Source organism: Branchiostoma floridae, chromosome 2 (assembly GCF_000003815.2).
Source record: "Branchiostoma floridae strain S238N-H82 chromosome 2, Bfl_VNyyK, whole genome shotgun sequence".
In the NCBI taxonomy this organism is placed as follows: domain Eukaryota; kingdom Metazoa; phylum Chordata; class Leptocardii; order Amphioxiformes; family Branchiostomatidae; genus Branchiostoma; species Branchiostoma floridae.
The window spans coordinates 23,365,690-23,384,759 of record NC_049980.1 but is presented as its reverse complement, the minus strand read 5'-3'; the positions used below and the strand labels follow the sequence as shown (position 1 = coordinate 23,384,759).

The 19,070-nt window shown below is 40.4% G+C and overlaps 2 protein-coding genes across 2 annotated transcripts; one reads left to right on the top strand and one right to left on the bottom strand.

Annotated features, from left to right (window-relative positions):
* Nucleotides 1-832: 832 nt before the first annotated feature.
* LOC118410408 (WASH complex subunit 5-like) lies at nucleotides 833-12,904 on the bottom strand. Its single transcript, XM_035812105.1, has 25 exons — nucleotides 12,744-12,904; nucleotides 11,499-11,728; nucleotides 11,064-11,170; nucleotides 10,444-10,623; nucleotides 9,980-10,105; nucleotides 9,587-9,812; nucleotides 9,193-9,306; nucleotides 8,746-8,917; nucleotides 8,281-8,405; nucleotides 7,806-7,935; nucleotides 7,431-7,543; nucleotides 6,944-7,110; nucleotides 6,716-6,791; nucleotides 6,401-6,565; nucleotides 5,837-6,004; nucleotides 5,579-5,680; nucleotides 5,143-5,322; nucleotides 4,606-4,821; nucleotides 4,114-4,288; nucleotides 3,563-3,746; nucleotides 3,111-3,240; nucleotides 2,818-2,914; nucleotides 2,508-2,667; nucleotides 2,009-2,096; nucleotides 833-1,780 (listed from the first exon to the last, which is right to left on the bottom strand). Exons 2-25 carry the CDS (start codon nucleotides 11,718-11,720, stop codon nucleotides 1,718-1,720), a joined length of 3,486 nt encoding a protein of 1,161 aa, XP_035667998.1. The 5' UTR covers nucleotides 11,721-11,728; nucleotides 12,744-12,904; the 3' UTR covers nucleotides 833-1,717.
* Nucleotides 12,905-13,092: 188 nt separating this feature from the next.
* LOC118410409 lies at nucleotides 13,093-19,011 on the top strand. Its single transcript, XM_035812106.1, has 12 exons — nucleotides 13,093-13,547; nucleotides 13,876-14,737; nucleotides 14,854-14,913; nucleotides 15,041-15,093; nucleotides 15,292-15,436; nucleotides 15,626-16,029; nucleotides 16,322-16,550; nucleotides 16,778-16,889; nucleotides 17,532-17,661; nucleotides 17,958-18,075; nucleotides 18,394-18,503; nucleotides 18,793-19,011. The coding sequence occupies exons 2-12, from the start codon at nucleotides 13,883-13,885 to the stop codon at nucleotides 18,881-18,883; spliced, it is 2,307 nt and encodes a 768-aa protein (XP_035667999.1). The 5' UTR covers nucleotides 13,093-13,547; nucleotides 13,876-13,882; the 3' UTR covers nucleotides 18,884-19,011.
* Nucleotides 19,012-19,070: the final 59 nt, after the last annotated feature.

Here is a 19,070-nt window from a genome sequence, read left to right as displayed (position 1 = left end):
TAAGCCTTCAATCATAGAAACTATTATTTTCTTCAGTTATTCAACATTATCAAACAATATTGAATAAAGAAAGTTTGAGGAATCTAGTACCATTAAATGAATGTACTTAAGAGTACTATTCAGGACTTAGGACTCAATGTTATAGTTTTGGGAGACAGTCCAATTCTGCATGTTGAAGGGACAAAATTTATCAAGAATGCCAAATATTTGAATGATTAATTATTATGACTAATTGTTATTTGGGAAATGAAACTGGGTAAAGGAGAGAATTTTAGTGAGACCTCTGTCATCTGCCTCTTATCATATCTTATCTTTCTTTATGTCCAGGAGATCAAAAGATACAATGTTAACAGAAACAGATATTTCTAGTTCTAAACTGGAACTAAGCAGCTCTAGGTGTCTTACTGACTGCAGTGCAATAGATGTTGGTTAGCTGAGGAATGAGCCCACTCTCCTATATATTACTTCTACACCAGATTGGAAATGTATGTGTGGACCATAGATCTCCCTTGGATATATGGCTGGCCCTATATATACTATCTTGAAGTTCTCAACAGTCAATAAAGGCATATTTTCAAAAGGTGTTTGATTCACTCCTCATACATCTCACTCATGTCTCATTTTCAACTGATAGGATTTTACTACATAACTTCATTTCAAACATACTCTTAATATGTATTTCAAACATTATCAGTTGATAAAGCATCACAGCTGCAAGATAGCCTTAAGGAATTTCATGTAGGGTAAAAAAATATTTGCTTATGTTTGCTAAAACCAAACCAATTTGGAGATATGCTGTGTTGTATTAAAAAAAAAACTAGTGACAACCAGATTGGTTTTACATTTATTCAAATCATTGAACTTATCAGCAAAGTTCATAATGGCACATATTTTCAAGGGAACTTCAAAAGTTGGTGATATAATGGTAGGACTAAAGACATTAGGCTGTAGCCTAGGATTTTTGCATTGCGTAACTTAAAGTTCTCACATTTAGTTTCTTATGTTGAGTAGTTTTATTTGGAATTAATTACAATCTGATCTACATTGTACTTGACACAGTAATGTATTGTGCTTTTCTATCATTTTCTTACCTAAAAATTTAGAAGATGGGTTTCTTTGTTGTTGAAGGTAAGGGAAAATCAAGTATTTCATGTAAAACCTACCAGTAGGTGCTCATTTCCATAAATTGTATGAAACTAGTATGAAAGACAGTTGATTTTACCTCCTGATCACTTTCTGACAAAACAATTCACAAGAAAATTTCCTTTGCTGAGCGACACAGCAAACTGGTAAATTATAGACTAAGTGTTGATACAATTCATATCTGCCATGTTTTACATATAGAAAGACAATTTTATACATCAAGAAACTATTACATCCATACCATTAGAATTATTTTGAAAAACAAAAAACCAAATCTACAACATAAGTGACTAACATGTTGTCTTCAATAGAAAGTACTTAGGTCACTTAATACCATTTTAAGCCAGCTGACCATGCATGAGGTGAACACTGACTATACTTTCCAGTAAATGTACTGTTAGTCATATCAGTACATGCTTGCTATCAATTCACAGTAGAACTGTCATATGTATTTTACTAACATTCATGAAAAGTAATCCAAGGCACACAGTACCTGCAATGACTAGACGTGTTGTGCTGAAACTTTCATCTTTAAAATCAAATGTCTCTTCTGTTTACCTCTGTTCCTCTCCTTCTATGTTTGAACATTGCTTCTGAATTCATCAAATAGATAGCTGGGAATGTGCGCTTCCACTGCCTGCAGGGGAAAGAAAAAGGAAACAAACAATGTCATGTAGTATGTGCAACAATCCATGTTCATTTCTAGAAGTACAATAGAAGAGCCTGAGCTTTCAAACTGAATTGACGGTGACTTCCACATACAGTATTACACACTACTACATGCAAACATATGTTTTTTCTTTTAAAATCTCATACAGACTTCCAACTAATACAGTATTGACAATGTCAGCAAATGGAGTCATACCTTTCTTGGTAGCTCACTGTAATACATGTACATCTCCAAGTAGGCTAAAACATTCACCACTTCTTCTGAGAGGCCAGTCGACTTGGAGCTGCAAAAAAATAAAAAGGGGGAAATTTTATATTTAAATTTAATGCTTCAAAAACATAGAAACTTTGTAATCTCTAGCACATCTCATAGACTTATCATACTGATTTAGCAGAGCAGGGAATTGGACTGTGAGGGCATCACCCCTGAGGTGTTGCCAAAAATCCAATATAGAAGTTAACATTGTGAAAATGATAATCTGCACCTGCATCTATACAGTAGGCACACACCACCTTTGGCATAACACAGCAGTTGAAAAAACAACAGTTCTCCTAATAAAAAAAATTGGACTCATTGGAATTTTTCAAAAAAGAAAAGGTATATCATTCTGAACAATTCAGAGTCATTTTTCTTTGAATTGGAGAACAGTTTATTTCTAATCACAATGTATTTTTTAATGGTAAAGTAGACCTACTTGCTGGCAGTGCTGTCCACCATAGACCTGACGTACTGTCCCAGCAGGGCCAGGAAGTGGTCGGTGTTCTCCTTGTGAAACTGCTTGAGGAGGGTGATGGTGCCGACGACAAACGGCACACCATCCAGACCATCTGTGGGCTTCTTACACACCAGGTCACCTGACAACACACAGGGGCAACAATAAGTCTCTAAATTGGTTAAGGTAATTTTTCTATGTTTGTACACAAAGTGTCTGACTTCAATTTAATACTTCTCAGTTTCCTACAAAGATTCATTTGCATTTGCATTTTGAACACAAAATATCTTACCAACGGCCTTGACATACTGCAGCCTTGACAATTGTGAGATCACAAAGAGGAAGTTCAGCAGGGAGAGGTATGGCAGCCGCTGGGTTGTCACATAGATCTGTTAGAAGAGATAAGACGATTCAGTTTTGAATATTTGATGACATATCTTAAATATAATACAAATGTATATGCTATAGAATACTAACATCATATGCATAATATCATGTTTGCATGTACATGTGTGAAATCATACAGTGAGGTATTAGATGAAAATGAAACATAGACAAATCTCAAATATAAAGGTGTTTTTTTACCTTGTTGAGGGGGTTGTTGATGCCAGCACATTCTAGATAGGATGTCAGCTCAAACATGAGTGGGTTGTCTTCCTTAGGGTAAGGCAGGGATGGGTCCTGGTAGTGGGCCTCTATATTGGCTAGAAGAGACCTGAGGGGAATCCACAAAATTTTTCACAAAACATTTCTCTCAACAATAAGATGCACATTACAATCAGAATTCCAACATACAATGTAGATCAAAAATACTTTGCCATATCAAATTGTTTACTTGTCACCAAAAATAGCTTACAGATGGTCCAGAGAGATGAAATAAATTCTAATAATCTAAAATGAAGCAATGAAACAAAAGAATTACTTCAAGTCTAGCATTCAATAGTTTGTTTTACTTTACTAGGTTTTACATATTTATTTAGTGAATCAGATCTGGACTTCAGCCAGGTAAGGGCCTCAATGAAACATGTTCGACTCACTCATTGAATGTCTGCAGTGCACAAGCCAGGAACTTGGAGTCAAACTTGCAGGAGAAGTTGAGCTCGTAGGCGATCTGTCTCCTCAGCAGCTGGATTTGTCCGACCTTCAGGATGACCTCCAAGAACAGCTGCCACATCTTACTGGCTTTGGTACAGGCTTGTGGGTACACCTTGGTGGCATTGGCTATGGAATGGGGAAAATTTGGCAAGGTAGAACATATTAATATGGACAATGGACAGGGTAATTGTACCAATGATAGATAAGGGAAAGCAAGTCTACGAAAAAAATTAATCGCTTTTCAACTGTCTTTCTTTAAGTTATTAAAGTGACCAGCAATACAACAATGTTTCCCGGGCTTGTGGTGTCACTTGTTCTGAGTAACAATCAAACTCTCCCTCTTAGACCTTCCCTCCTTTAATGCTCAGCTTCGTTTGTCTGGGGACAGTGATCCTTTAGACTAAAGATGATAGCTCTACCAACTATATGTTTCAGGAAAGAACTTGGTCATCAATTCGGCAGTGTGACTGCCCAGAGTCAGACTGTGCCTTACCCACAATGCCCCTGACAGGGTTGAGACTCTTCATGAGACTGGCGAACATGTCCAGCCACGACTTGTCGCGCATCACTCCCCGCTGCAGCACGGCAAGGAAGTTCTGCAGCTCGCGCACAATCATGAAGCACAGCAGACGGTCCAGACCCGTCAGCCCAAACGTACCCAGGCTCTTCTGTAAGATCAAGTTGGTAAGATGAACAACATCAAACAGGCTCCACTTTAAGTTTGAAATTCCACTTTTCCCATTTTGATAAGTGCCAATGTTTTCAATATAAAAGCACTTGGTCCAAAAGTCTAAACATATGATTGTTTTACTTGGGTTGTGAAATGGCAGGGTTGCAACAGCCGTGCGGCACACCTTTTCACAACCCCTATCCTAACGTCCATCCATTCACAGTTTCTTGAGTTATGTTGCCAAAAAAAAACAAAAAAACACACGAACAAATTGCACATAAAACACAAGCTTCTGGAGAGGGCAAATGGTCTTACCTGTACTTTGGTGAAGAGCCTGTTAGTCATGATCTCCTGCTTGGTCTTGTTGTCATACCAGGCTGTCATCTGGTCAATGTACGTGGTCAACTTTGGGTCAGTGATACGCAGGATCTCTCGGGCCAGTCGACCAATAAAGTTGACCGATGCATCCACAGGTGCAAATTTGGGGATTGGAATGTCTTTAGACTGGTACAGACTTTGGAAATCAGAGACCTGAAAGCAGTTCAATATGTGAATGAAAACATTCTAATAAAAATGTTCCAATAAGATAAGTGAAATATGATACATCACTACCCCACTACAGTATGTGTAATACCATAACTTGATCTTAACTAACAACAAAAGACATACTAGGAGACTGAGTGAAGTAATGTATTAAGTTTGCATTTTTCCAAAACATGGTATTTTGTCTAAGTCTTACTTCAACGTGTAAATATTTAGTTAGCTGTTTGTGGAGAAAGCAGAAAAAATTTCTCTAGGCTATGATAAAATGGTTATCTGTTTTGTAAATTAAAACGTAGAGAGAAGTTTCACCTTGATCCTGAGGAAACTGTTGCACTCCTGCTCCACGTTATAGTTGATGATCCTGGAGACCTCCTCCTGCCAGATCTTCAGCCCGGAGATGCTCACGTAGTCCTGGATGTACTCAAACGACCGCCGGAATCCGTCCATCACTGCTCCCATACCGTTTAACCTTGGAATGAGCTCACTAACCTGAAAAAAAAAATGTTTATTTTTTGCATATGAAAACTGAAACTCACAATTTTACCTGCTGTGATGAATGCCCTTACAACATATACAAAAAAAAGACGAAACGTACTGCTGCAGTTGGTGAAAAATTTTGCTCTCTATTCATGTTCACAAAAAGTACTAACTGCACCCTTGAAAAGACCAGTCAAGGCAAACAGACTAGTTGCACTATAGGCTATATGACTGATTGATTGATAGAAATAAGTGTATATGAATCTACCTTTGACTTTGGATTAAAGATGAGCCCCTGATGTAGTGCATAGGCCACCCTCTTCACCAGCTCTTTCCTGATGCCATCCTCTAACAGCTGCTTTGGGTCAACCTGCAACAGGATTACCATTGTTATGGAGGGATATTGAGCAAGTACTTGACCATGACATCCGATAATGGTGTATTACAGAAATAGAATGAACTGTCAGCATGAACCCTGTTTCTAGACATACAAATAAGCCTTGAAAAAGCAGGGATTCAGACATACCTTAATGATTCCAACAAGGGTAGTTTTCATCATCAGGATACCCTCGGTGAAGACCGAGATGTCGTGCGTGAGTTTGGCCACCTTGGCTCTCTCCTCCAGCTGGGCATACTCCTTCAGCTTGTCTTTCTCAAGACGGGTGGGAACCTCCTTAATCTGACTGGTCTGCATCTGTGGGGGGGAGGGGGGACATGATGAAGAAAACAACATGTACACCACAAAGCAATGTCATCTACCCCTTGGAATCAACAGTTGTGTAACCAGTATGCTTGTTACGATACTGACTAGTTACAAGTGCCACAGAGAACATGTTTGAAGAAAGAGTGAAATATAATAGTTATCATGATGGCTTTGTTTGATGACAATCTATTTCAAAATGGAAAAAAAATATTCTTGAAGTAGGAAGTTGCTATTTTCATGTTTGGAACACTTTCTCTTACCTTATTCAAAAAAGAAACAAAATGACAAACTTTGTAAAGAGAGGTAACATATGAAATAACATTGCAAATACAATGTGCTAACTTGCAAACTGCAAACACTGCAGTACCAAACAGTATATCCACAAACCTTAATGATGACTCCCAGAAGCCCAAACATGGTCTCTGGGATGATCTGCAGCACCTTCCTGACATAGGTGACCAGCTCTCCTGAGTAGTACTGAGACACACTGATCAGGTCGGGACTGTTGGCCTGGTTAATACGCAGCAGGGGCAGGTCCATGGCTGAGGCAAGCTGTGAACATGGGAGAAATGTTCAGGCTTTTAATGAAGAAACATTGAGATACAATCATTGCTGTATCTTATGATTACAATTTGCTAAAATGTCTTATCATTATAAATGTCCAAAACAAAATTTATATGTAAAATGATGACTTAGCAATACCTTGAGGAAGGTGGCCCTGAGTTTGGTGACCAGAGATGGATCCCTCTTGATACCCTGCTGCATGTGCCCTGTGTAACTTTGGAGAGAGTAAATATATCCTGCTGCATTATAACAAGATATAAAGATTTGACGAGGAAGAATTTCCAAGCAAGTGAATTCCTAACTTACTACTTTCAACAAGGTACGTTCATTTTTGCATGAGAAAAAACTGCTAACTTTAGTCCTTACTTGTCGATAATGTTCCATGCGTAGGAGAGATCTCCCACTATAGACATGGTGATGAGGACCTCCTCCTTAATGTTGATGGTGCGGATCATCTGGTGAAGAAACTTGCGCGTGTCGGCAAGGAACTGACGCACCTGAAGGTTAGCCTCCAGCTGGTGAAACTCTTGCACCTGGAAGGGACATGCAAAGGATATGCAAAGCTGAAGAAACTGTACCTTACTATTGGCACGTCAATGATCGTTAGGCATCCAGGTAGTGAGATACACAAGGTTATTCAAGTAACTGGATAGATCAGACACAATACAGCAAAAGTTAATACCAAAAACCTAGAAAATAATTCAAACTGGCTGAATTCTAAGTGTATTCAACCATTATGATATGTGAGTGAAAATGATTTAAAAAAATTAAGATACTAATTATGATATTAAATGTCTTTCTAGTTTACAGAATGCATGAACCCCAACTTTGAAGACAGCAGGCTGTGGATTACCTCTTCCAGAGCTTGGATGAGTTGAACAATCTTCCTCCCAGCAGAGGTGGAGTCTTCATAGCTCAAGGAGGTGATCTGCTTAGCCGTCTCATTGAAGTATGCCTGTAGGTTCTCTACATTAACATAGGACAAGCAATTGTAATTTGGGGAGAAGTAGGTACTGCTACAGCCTTTATCATTCTTTGCAAGGCAAGTTCAAGACATTATGGTTGATGATGATGAAACATATCATTTACATATTTACTGTCATTCTGCTTAAGTCTGTCCTCAGAGGTTGAATAATATTTATAAAGAAATTACTTGTTGCTTTCGTTTAATAAATGTTATAGCATTTTCCAGAACACAGTACACAATAAAAAATAAAAAAACACTTGCCATTTTTCTCCACCCTTGTGAGAGGTTTGGTTCCTGAGAACACCTCCCCCAGCTCAGCCACCCTCTCTGATCCCTCCTTCTTACACTGTTCCCACTTGTTCTGTTTATCCTGAAGCATCTGTTTGAACATCTGAAAGGAAATATTGAACAAAATCTATAGTTTAGACTAATTAGTAACTAAGAGAACAACTCATTGCACATAGTATATTCAATAAAATACATGCATTCAACGAAAGGACTAAAAATCTCTTTATTAGGACTGAAACAAGTGTATAGAAAGCTAATCTTAGCCTATATATTGCTTTGCATGACTTAAATTGCTCGTATGACATTTTTCGTATTGTTCATGTGGCTGTACAAGCTTAACTTGCATCAATATAAGATTTTAAAATATCTATGCTGAGCAACATAAGTTTTTCATCACAACAGCCTGTAGACTAAAGATGGATAAACTAGATCAGTCCATCCTCTGTACCTCTTTCAATTTGAGTTCCAGCTGTGCAGTGTTGAGAAGTAACTCGAACAGGATGCCAGGGTTGTACTTGCTGTCAGCTATCACCTGTTCTCTCAGCTGTCGGCACCGCTTGTTCAGGTCAGCACCTGTAAGGATAAGGTGGCTGACATTAATGCTCATGACTGTAAGGTTTGTATTTGTTTTCATGTAGTAGTCCTGTAGTCTAGATACTGCAACTTGGCTCCATGTAGGATTACTGTAAGTGTTTATAGGATGAGTCTGATCGGCTGTAATTTCATGCATGTGAGTAAATCTAGTTGCCTATTGCAACCAACTCCAAAGTTGTTTTTCCAAGTCTCCATTCTAAACACAGCTAATCATACTTGTAAAGTGCCCAAAATGAATCACACTGGCTAAAATACCTTCAGCAAGACTAGATGGACACTCATAATCTACCAGGACATCTTTGTAAGGAGCAGTCCCTACCTGACTCCACAGTGTGCAGTAACATCCAGTGGATGGTGACGTTACACTCCCGGATGATGTTCATGAGTTTGGGGATGGAGTCCAGCACAAACTCTTCTGTCAGCACACCTTCCTTCAGCTGCTGCTTCACCAGAGGGTTCAGCTTAGTTACACACTGCTCATACTTCATGGCCTGGAGTGGAGGGTTAAGTTTTGTGTTAAAACAAGGGGTTAAGTCAAATGTAGCACACATAATAAGTTAAAGACAAGTTACTGTCTCTGTTAGATAGCAGAGTCTAATTTGCACACATTATATAAGATACTAGTACCCTTCAATATGGACACTGGGTGCTACATGTACATGTGTATCAAGCCATGTACTAGTATACAATTACACAGAACAATTTACTGCTATGAAGAAACATAAAAGTAATTAGTACAACATAGAAGTGCCCAAGCCCAAAGTACCTGTTCCCTGACATTGGCCTGTTCTGTTGTGTTGTTCAGAGCAGTTTTAGCAGCTTTGTAGCCATCCCAAGCCTCTACCAGGTTTACGATGATGCCCATGTACACACTCACCACCTGGAGGAATGGACAGAAAACAAACTGGATACATCATACCATCATACATTTGGTTGTACTCTTTTGCTTTACTATTTCCTTTTATAGCCCTGGTACATTTCCATGTGATGATCTAGACACAACTTCTGATGGTAGCATCAAGTTTCACTAATATATGATATGTCAAGCCATACAAGTATTCATTTATATTGTCATAAAAGTCTGATCCATCTATTTCTAATTGTGTGTAAATGTTAGAGTACTGAGGGCCTTTGTTCATAATGTTTGTCTGTTTTCTTACCCAGTTATCAGGGAAGTGCTTGTCCACAATTTCCCTCATCTTGGCCTGCTGGTTGTGGAGGATCTCCGGTGCGAAGTACAGGATAACGTACAACATGGACGCCTGGGTGGCCAGCGCCGTACTGCGGTGCTCGGGGAGGGGGTATGCTGAGATCTGGTTATAGATGTCGTCAGACCTCAGCCGACCAATCACCATGCTGATGAAGACTGGTCTGATGGGCACTCGCCTATAAAATTAAAGATATTCAGGTCACAAGCACAGAAAGTTTTTTTTCAAGATGCAAAGTTAAGATTATATTTTGGTTACAGGTAACATATAAGTGACCATTTGAACCTGTAATATTGTAATTTGGAATGATTTTACCTCTAATATTACAAAAGGAATAAGACTCACTTGAAGAAGGATTCTGGATAGTTTGCAGGTTTCTTAGCACCTGGGGCAGGGTTGAAGCCTGTGCTCCGCAGCAGCTTACAGACATCATCAATGTTGGAGTCAGTCACGGCACGTGCAGAACTGTACCTGCAGGCCACACATGGTAGTGTTGTTTACATTAAACTAGTGTGACACTTTCAACAGCTAGCAGCTGCATTTGCTCATTGCTGAACATAACAAATCAAACATAATTTTTCAACTGAAAATCTACCCTTTCACTTTGATGATTTGTGCCCATCGGCCCATCAAGAGGACACTAGAAGCAGCTATTAAATATTAAGAGATCACAGTCTCATCTGGCAAGCTTTTCTTCTGTCTGATCATTCCATTTGGTAAAGGTGTGTGTCCCTATATTTTAGCTTACTTCTTATAGCAACCACTACATCTTATACAATGTATATACTTGTTGAAGAAGACAATCCTACCTGTGGTAAGAGACTAGCATCCTCTCCCTGATGACCCCTTCAAACTTCATGTCCACGGCCAGCAGCATGGTGCCATACAGGAACAGGGACTCACACATCAGCTGTTTCCCATCCTCGTTCAATAGGACAGACTCCATGGTCTGCTGGATGTACACTCCCTCCTGCAGATCCTCAAGGTATCTAGGCAAGAAATATAACATAAAACATCAATAATGTGCCTCCACCCTTGAAATGTTGTTCAAGTTATGTGCAAAGTCCAGTGGTTAGCAAATGTAGACTCTAGTACTTGCATGTCACTCACCTAAAATACACAATTCTGGCAAGGGCTGCCGTACTTGGAAGGGACGTCAATACGTGGTCTATTTCTCATCTATAATAATGTACTTGTGTGAAAGGGCTAGGGGAATTTCTCTGGTACAATGGACCTGTAAATACTGTACATAGCATCTGTCTTTTCTCTCAAGTCACTGCCACAGTGCTAGTGGAAAATTAGCTCTTCAGTTTAGCTGAACACTTTCACTTTCTTCACCTCTATTCAAGACTCGGACCAGGTCAGATGAACCCCACATTACTTACAAGCAGTGCAAATTCAAAAAATACCGTACCAGAATGCACCTCACCTGTTTAGATCAGTGACATACTTGTGGATGCTCTCAAATGCCAGATAGAACCTGGTCAGGATGTCAATATTGTTCTCCCTGAACTGTTCATCGAGGTCCTGTAAGTCCTGTCAGTATCAAAGTAAGAAAAAAAAAAGCATTTTCCACAATAAAAAGTAAGCACTGAATGTTATACATGAGACATATTTACCCTATTCAGTACTCTAATTTGAATAAATACCTGATGTAAACTTGAAATTGCATCATATTGCTAAAGGGTAACTTAATTGATATATGGTGTTTCTTTGCACTTATGAAGGATGTTTAAAAGATCGTAACTCTTTAAAAGATGATATTCAAAACATTCAAAACTATTGCCCTATTGGTGATACATTGATCCTACCAGGAGGAGAGCACAATAACAATTGAGGGTTGGGTTGAGATTGATCATCTTACTGGTCGTTTCTCGATGTTGTGGTCAAAGTAGTCCTGCTGCCGGAAGTAGGAAAAGTCTGTGATGATGTCACCGTAGACCTCCTGGTCACGTTTGTTATCCAGACGGAACACTGGTGGGATGAACTCCGACAGACGGAGCAGCTCTGCGATGATGGCGTTACCGCGGGAGACCAGACGGAGCAGGGTCCTCCCACACAGGTTATCTTCTGCCAAGAAGTCCATGGCACTGCCTATAAACATAAATGAAAAAACAAACTCATCATATATAGGTTACTCTTTGCCAACCAGTTGTTGAATACCCCAATTAAAACAAGAAAGGGTGATTGCTCATAATTCCTTTGCTGGCTTTCCTGAAATCCAGGTACTAGTATATAGGGGGACCCAAACACCGACATAGAGGAAGCGCTAGAGGAAGCAATACATGCACATTCCAACCTCGTGTCTGGAGTATGCCTGCGGTGACGAAAATCAAGCGCGTGTATTTCTTCACCTGAGGCACCCTCGGTATAGCTCTGAAATCTTACCCTGTGTGCAGTATGTCTTATATCTTGTCACCACAACCGACCATAACCGGAAAGACTACCATTGGCAGGGCCAAACATCAACAAAGTTATCCAACATGGCAACACAGTCTGTTTGATTTCAGAATTGGATGACAAAGCTTCGCAAACGTGCATTGCCGGCTCCTTAGTGGGAAATGAATACCATGAACATGCAGGTGCGAGAGACTTCAAGCCTCAAGGCCAGGGTAGAATGGTTAAAAAACATGGAGGAAAATGGATTTTCAGACATTGAATGTTCGTGATTGCTAATGCACCTTTCTGCGACTCTTTAGGAAGACACTACAATGTATATCAAATATACAACTAACAAGCAGATACACCATTTTCAGCTCATAACTTTTACTATTCTTGTTCACACGATTTTGCGTTCTGTAATAGCTAATGGAAAGAGATATCTTCTACATTCCGCATTGATAGCATTTAAACCTCCTTGGTCTATCCAAAAGTGACTTAGTAAGTTGGATATAAGAAGAGATAAGAAGAGATACCACGATCGTCAGGAGGGTGACTACACAGGCGCAGCCTACTTCACCTAGACATCATCAAGGTATCATCAAGGTATATAGACCTTAGCCCCACCCCCTATTCACCGGAAGCGAAAATAATACCCTCTTAAAAACAAGTTTGAGATGTGATATAGCATTCAACGTAAGCCACGTGATGAAACATCAGGTAACCTAACCTTTTATGCTGCACAACCCTTGAGAAGATGAGTTGTAGGTGGTTTAGGGTGGAAAAAGTTCCTGTTCCGATGTTTTCATGAAACGGGCGCCGCCATGTTGTTTTCTGAAGTCACGTGCAACGTCGCAATCAGAAGGGTCTAACCTGAATTTACCTGTTTTAGAAATAATGACAAAACATAATATTGTGCAGTAAATTTAGCTTTATTGTCAAGTAATACTAAAATAAATATTTATGTAAGTGATCATGTAATAAAAAATGATCAAATACAATAGAAATTGAAGATAAAAAGTATTCGAATATTTTGACCGCCCTATGAACTGTGTAATGGGATAGTCCGGTATGAGGTTAAAAGGTCAGCGTTCTGCTCGCGGACTGGGATGCTGTGTGGGGTTTTCGTCGTCAGCAAACCTCCTAGAATCGTGTCTCTGTGGAAGCTAGTGACTCCAAAAACGCCGTTGCTATATGTCTAAAGCTGCAAGAAAACATTAATAATATCAGCAACATTATATCATCGTTGTGATTTCAGAAAACGACTCGGTTTATGTAGTTATAGTTCCTCACGTTACCCCTTCGTGACGCAACGACAACACTTGGAGTTGTTACACCCCATTGTGCAATATCTCGAACGGTATTTAAATCCTTGTGCCTGATTCCAAAATCGTGCAACTTTGGCCAGGCGCCCAACTGCGTCACGCCCACCGACCTGCCTCCAGCGGGAAACCCAACTGGTCTTCTCTTCTACCCGTCCGTCCGTCTTCAAAATCTCAGTCTACACGTACGGGTCACTTCAAACTCAGTGCAGGTTAGTGCAATCGTAGCAACATCACTAATAGAGTACTGCACTGTGTCTAATACTGCATATCACGGCAGAATCTACTCTCTGTCTTGTGGGGGGTTTGAATAGAGGGGGCGGGGAACCACTACGGTTTTAACCCACCCTTTTAAGGGGCCAGTTATCAACACAGGTCTAATTGGTTTGCTTTTGTGCCACAAATTAACATGATACTAATTGTTGTGTTAAACATCACATGCAAAGAATTGGTGTTGGACAGAGATATTGAGGCAAGGGTATACTATATGCTAACTCTCAGTCCAGGTGATTTGTATAATGTACTTTCCTCTTATTACAGGAGTACCATGTTGGAGACCTCTGAGAGCCAAGAGCAAAAGGTTGCTGTGGATGAACAGAAGCCTCAAGAAGAGCCTCAAGCATCTGTCTGCAAGTTCTTCAACTCAAAGAGGGGGTGTCGTCATGGAACACAGTGTCGATTCCAGCATGTTAGAAAAGAGGCGTCTGCCCAGAGGGAAGAAAGTTCAACAGCAGAGGGAGTTGATGGTGAATCTAATCACATGGGAAAGTCTGGAGTTCAGAAACCTGTTCCCAAAGATGTAATGTCAAAGCCTGCATCTAACAAGGGGAAACTGTGCTGGGTCTATAGTCGTGGTCAGAGATGCAGGTTTGGTAGTGAATGTAGATTCTTGCACGAGAGGCACACAGGTAGTGCAGGTACGGACGAAGACCCTAGTAAGAAGACTGAAGGTGTCGGAGAAAGACCTGCTCAGTCTGCAAGAAGGTCAGGGCAGAATAGATCCAAGAAGCTATGCAGATACTTCAAGAATGGCAAGTGTACCATGGAGGATAGATGCAAATTCTTTCATCCAAATTCGTTGGACAATATAGAAGTCATCAATGATGTGAATGATACCTCCAAGGGAGAGCAACAGGAGGAAGGTGCGCAGCAACCGTTGGTGCCACAAAATGCTGAGCGTCCAAACCGTGTGATCCATGCTGCCCACAAGCCTGTCCCAAGACCAGGAAGGCCTTCTGTGAGGTTGGAGGGAGCGACTGATGAGGAGCTCAGCAAGCTTCAAGAAACAGAGATCTCCCTGCTTAAGAAAAGATTCAGCAATGAGGATATAGAAGAGATCCCGGGAGAAGGCAGGACCTGCAATGTCTACAGAATACAGGTGTCTCCTAGCGACCCTGACTGGGTAGGTTTTCTCATCAACAGTTTGAACATTGGCATTTTGATTTTTTTTATAATACGTTATCTCAGTGCACACAGATGTATACATTTTTTTTCTTATCAATGTCCCCTTTTTTCCAGCCCTTCGATGTACAAGTCTTTGAACTTGATGTTAACTTTCCAGAAAAGTATCCTGTGCAGGTACATTCTACTGCCTCATATTTCCATAATATACTTCAAAATTGTTTTGTTTCCATTTGTAAACAATCTGGTTTGATGATTTGGAAAAAAGCATGTTGTGATTGAGTTCCTTTTGGCATGCCTTTAGGTTGCTGACATCAGTTTGACAATAGACCAAGCTCTTCCAGAGACAGTTATCAGGTACTTACCTATACTTACCTATCAATTACGTTTTGTGCTCACATGCATTGCATGGCTTTTGGTAAAAAAATTATAAACTAGATACTTTTAAAAGCAAGTATAATATAATTGTGTATACTTAAATGCTTTATGATTTTCATGAATACATTGTATATTTTTATATCTAATACTTCATCTTTTCATTTTGAAATCCTTCAGGCACTTGAACCAGGAAATTAAAGACTGGCTGCAGGAGAAGCAGACTTCCAATGAAACTACAGGACGAGCTGAGCTGATGTTCCGCCCATTTCTGCACTGGTTTGACCGTAACTTGGAGGACATGTTCACAGAAGCAGCCAAGTTGGTAGGTCTTTCTTCCGATAGTTGTCAGTTCTAGTTGCCATTTTTTTCTGAAGTAAATTGATGCCTTGATATTTCCTTGGCTGTATCCATGCCTTTTAGTAGCAGTAATAACACAATAACCATAGAAAGTCCGGGATAGATGCTTATTTAGACATGATTGTTGATTTTTATCCCTCTGTATTTCTTGCAGTTTAAAAAGGAAGTTGTTGCCAATGCTGCAGGGCTTGAGTTTGTGTCCTTTCAAAGTCTTCCCTCGCCACATGCCAAAGACAAACATGCTGCAGCTACAGTTCAGGAGTCTCAGGTAGACATAAGGTCACAAGAAAAAGGACCTACCAGTAGTCCACAAATAGGGAAAGTTATTCGTCCAAAGTCTAAGAAAGATGAACCTCAGAAGTACCAGGCACCCAAGGAAAGAGGAGAAATTTCCCAGGGTCAGAAACAAGAAAGTGTCAGGGCAGCTCAAGATGCACCAGATGTTCGTGCTGCTCCAGTGAAAAAGGGAACCGAGGCAAAGTTCTCCAACCTAGAGATGGGTGAAGATGTTGCCACGATGTACGCACAACAGATTGTTGTTACAGTCCAGTGTATAAGGTATTGCTGTTCATTTTGTTTGGCCTGATACATTGTGTGGCCTGTGGTAATAAAGAATAAGAGCTTCTCTACTGTATAAAAGGGAATCATATCTTAGAACAGTAAAGCTTCTTTTACTTGATGTATCAAGGATTGTATTCCTTGATCAAAACAAGGGGAAAATACATCTGAAGCATGGGGATACATTTATAACTTAAAGCAAACTGGTGTCATCTTATTCCAATTTCGAAACCTTGACTTTTTGGTAAGTACATTTGTGAAAGCAGTTGTCTGAGTGTAATATTTCTCCCAGGTGCAAAAGTCGTCATGATGTGAAGACCCGTCCCCGTCAGCTGCACGTGATCAGCTGTCAGAAGTGCCAGCACCAGTACAAGGCAGCCTTCCGCCCTGCTGTCATGCATCAGTACTCTCCTGTCATTGGCTACTTCGACCTAGATGGATGTGTGCCCTTTGACCTGATTGTGGTGGAATGTGATTTTCTGATTGGCTGTCTGCAATGTGACAAGGAGACAAATTTCAAAGTGAGTTGACATCTGAAAATATTTCAATAATATCAAAATTTGAATAATGACTCATTTTGAGCATAACCTGAAAATACTCTTTGGTTCTAATGGATAAAACATGTGTGTGAATGAATATCTTTTTTAATTCAGAGTTGTCTTAGTACTTAAATATTAGTAATTTGTGAAGTTTGGGCTGTCTTAGTGCTTTTCCTTTTCTAAACGTTTGTATATTTTCCTAACTGTAGGGTGTCCAGCCTGGTCAGCACAGGGACCTGCGCTGCTCCCACTGCCACCAGAGGCTCAGACTGAAGGGCAGCTCGGTCAAGTTCACACAGCTGCAGCCTTCTCAACCCTCAGGTCAGGCTCACTTTTACTTTACTTACTTAGTTCGAGCTCTCGCTCGAAACAATCCAGAGATCTTCCTCCAATGCACTTGGTCCTCCATGGCCCTTTGTAGCTCTTTGGTATCATGCAGACTTGTGTCACTACGTAGATTGTCTAAGTAGGTCACCCTGGGTCTTCCCCTACCTCTTTTTCCTTTTCCTTCCAGGCTCACAGCAGCACCAAAACACTCCAGTACTTGGATACTTGGATAATATGTGATTAGTCAATGCACCTTGATGAAAAAGCTTATGTGAATATTTCAAGGACATTAGAAATTAAAAATTGTACTAACCTGCAGTGCAGGACAGGTTACCTGGTGTAATTGTCCCTGCATGCCTCATTGTCAGTCAGACTAATGACTGTTGATGTCAGGATCACTTACACTTACAGTCATTAGTCTGACTGCCAACCTAGAGGATGTAGGAGACAATTGAAACATTTTAGAGGGAGATGTGGTGGTGCAAATGGTTTTTCAAGTCTACATACAACTCTGCAAAATGTATACTGTGTCTCCTGATATTTAATGCTGACACAGACAAGGATTAGTAGGAATCTCTAAAAAATCATGTACCTATGACTTTACATCGGACAAACTCTTATATTGTCTGTTTTCAGGAAACGGTCAGGTCATTCGTACCCAGACTAAGAGTAAGAGAGTTCCCAAAGACCCAGCTATCCAGGAGGGCCTCCCCCTGCCCAGCAATGGTATCTGCAAACACTACAAGAAGAGCTTCAGATGGCTCAGGTAACTGCATGCAGTTTTGTTGTTGTTGAGAAGGTATGATGGCAGAAAATCTGGGCTGATGTTAGGTTGTGTTTAGGGAAACTAAACAGGGTTAAGGTACATCTGTTGATCTGTTGACAATGCTTCGTCAATGAAGGATGTCCAGGTAGATAGATACCAACTTGATTGGTAGATAGGCATTTCAGACAGCATCCTCTGTCTTTTGTTAGTGATTGAACCAAACTGAATTTAGCATAAAGCTAAGACGCCCCATTCAGGCCCTTGTACAACACTAAGTAATGGTATGTTGCTGTCAGGTTCCCGTGCTGTGGGAGGACGTACCCCTGTGATGTGTGTCATGATGACGATCAGAAGGGAGACCATGAGATGAAACTGGCCAACAGAATGATCTGTGGCTTCTGTGCGAAGGAACAGGTAGGCTGTGCTCCTTGCAAAGTGACAAAATGTCTTGCCAAGTGCCACTGCTATTGTCATTATTGAATATTTTTAGACCTGCTGAGAATAAATCATGAGAAACTTGGTAGCAGACCTGACAAATTTGTAAACACATATTAAATGGGGTGCAACAGACAACAGCAAACAGAAAACTATGCCATGATGAAGGCCCGCCTCAGTGTGAAACATTAGAAATGCGGTTAAAATGATGAAGATGTCAACATGTAGTCTGTTCTTTAATAGACAATGGTTATGTCCATATGAAATGATGTGCTGGTTGTACATGTGTTTTTGCAGCCATTTTCAGCAGACAAGCCGTGTGTTCTGTGTGGATCCAACATGAAAAAAGGAGGCGGCAGTCACTGGGAGGGGGGCAAGGGCTGCCGGGACCAGATCAAGATGAGCAGGTGGGAAAATTTATGATGGTACAGCTGATACTGGTTGCTTGAGATGTCCTGTAAGGCTTAGAAATCAAGGTGTCAGCTGAGGATATATGTAGAGTAGTCCTCACCTATAGATTAAGACGCTCAGTAATACACTGTTAGAGGTTGTCAATTGTGGCATTTTCCCAACAATTTTGGGAATTATAGTTTTAAGTAAAATTGTTTTGACCTCATCCTTTCTTGGACTTTGCTTTGATTATTTTTTTGCTGTATTAGGATGGTGTGTTCATTGTTTGTATGCTCTTGTCTCCAGAAATGATGCCCAGAAGTATCAAGGGATAAACAAGACCGTCTCCCGAAAGGAGCAGGAAAAGAGGGAACCAAAGAAGAAAGCAAAGAAATAGGGCAGTGTTCTGCGCAGGCTGCCATGTGCCTCAATTCTTTAGAGGAGGGTTTTTTAGGTAGGGCTCGAAGTCCCTTTGTGGGAATAGATCCTCAGAATTTGCGTGCACAGAAAAAAATGGGCACACAAAAAATGTTGAATGCCAGCAAGACCCAATTACAAACCTTACTGCCTCTGTTCAAAAGCTT

What these genes read in the sequence shown, in the direction of transcription:
- LOC118410408 (XM_035812105.1), bottom strand. Translation starts at nt 11,720, where the DNA reads ATGGACTTCTTGGCAGAAGATAACCTGTGTGGGAGGACCCTGCTCCGT. An exon ending in TCAACAACCCCCTCAACAAG is followed by an intron (nt 2,915 to 3,110) that starts GTAAAAAAACAC and finishes CTCTTCTAACAG; the next exon opens with ATCTATGTGACAACCCAGCG. An exon ending in GCAGTATGTCAAGGCCGTTG is followed by an intron (nt 2,668 to 2,817) that starts GTAAGATATTTT and finishes GTGTGTTGTCAG; the next exon opens with GTGACCTGGTGTGTAAGAAG.
- LOC118410409 (XM_035812106.1), top strand. Translation starts at nt 13,883, where the DNA reads ATGTTGGAGACCTCTGAGAGCCAAGAGCAAAAGGTTGCTGTGGATGAA. An exon ending in GTTACAGTCCAGTGTATAAG is followed by an intron (nt 16,030 to 16,321) that starts GTATTGCTGTTC and finishes TATTTCTCCCAG; the next exon opens with GTGCAAAAGTCGTCATGATG. An exon ending in AAGAGCTTCAGATGGCTCAG is followed by an intron (nt 17,662 to 17,957) that starts GTAACTGCATGC and finishes TGTTGCTGTCAG; the next exon opens with GTTCCCGTGCTGTGGGAGGA.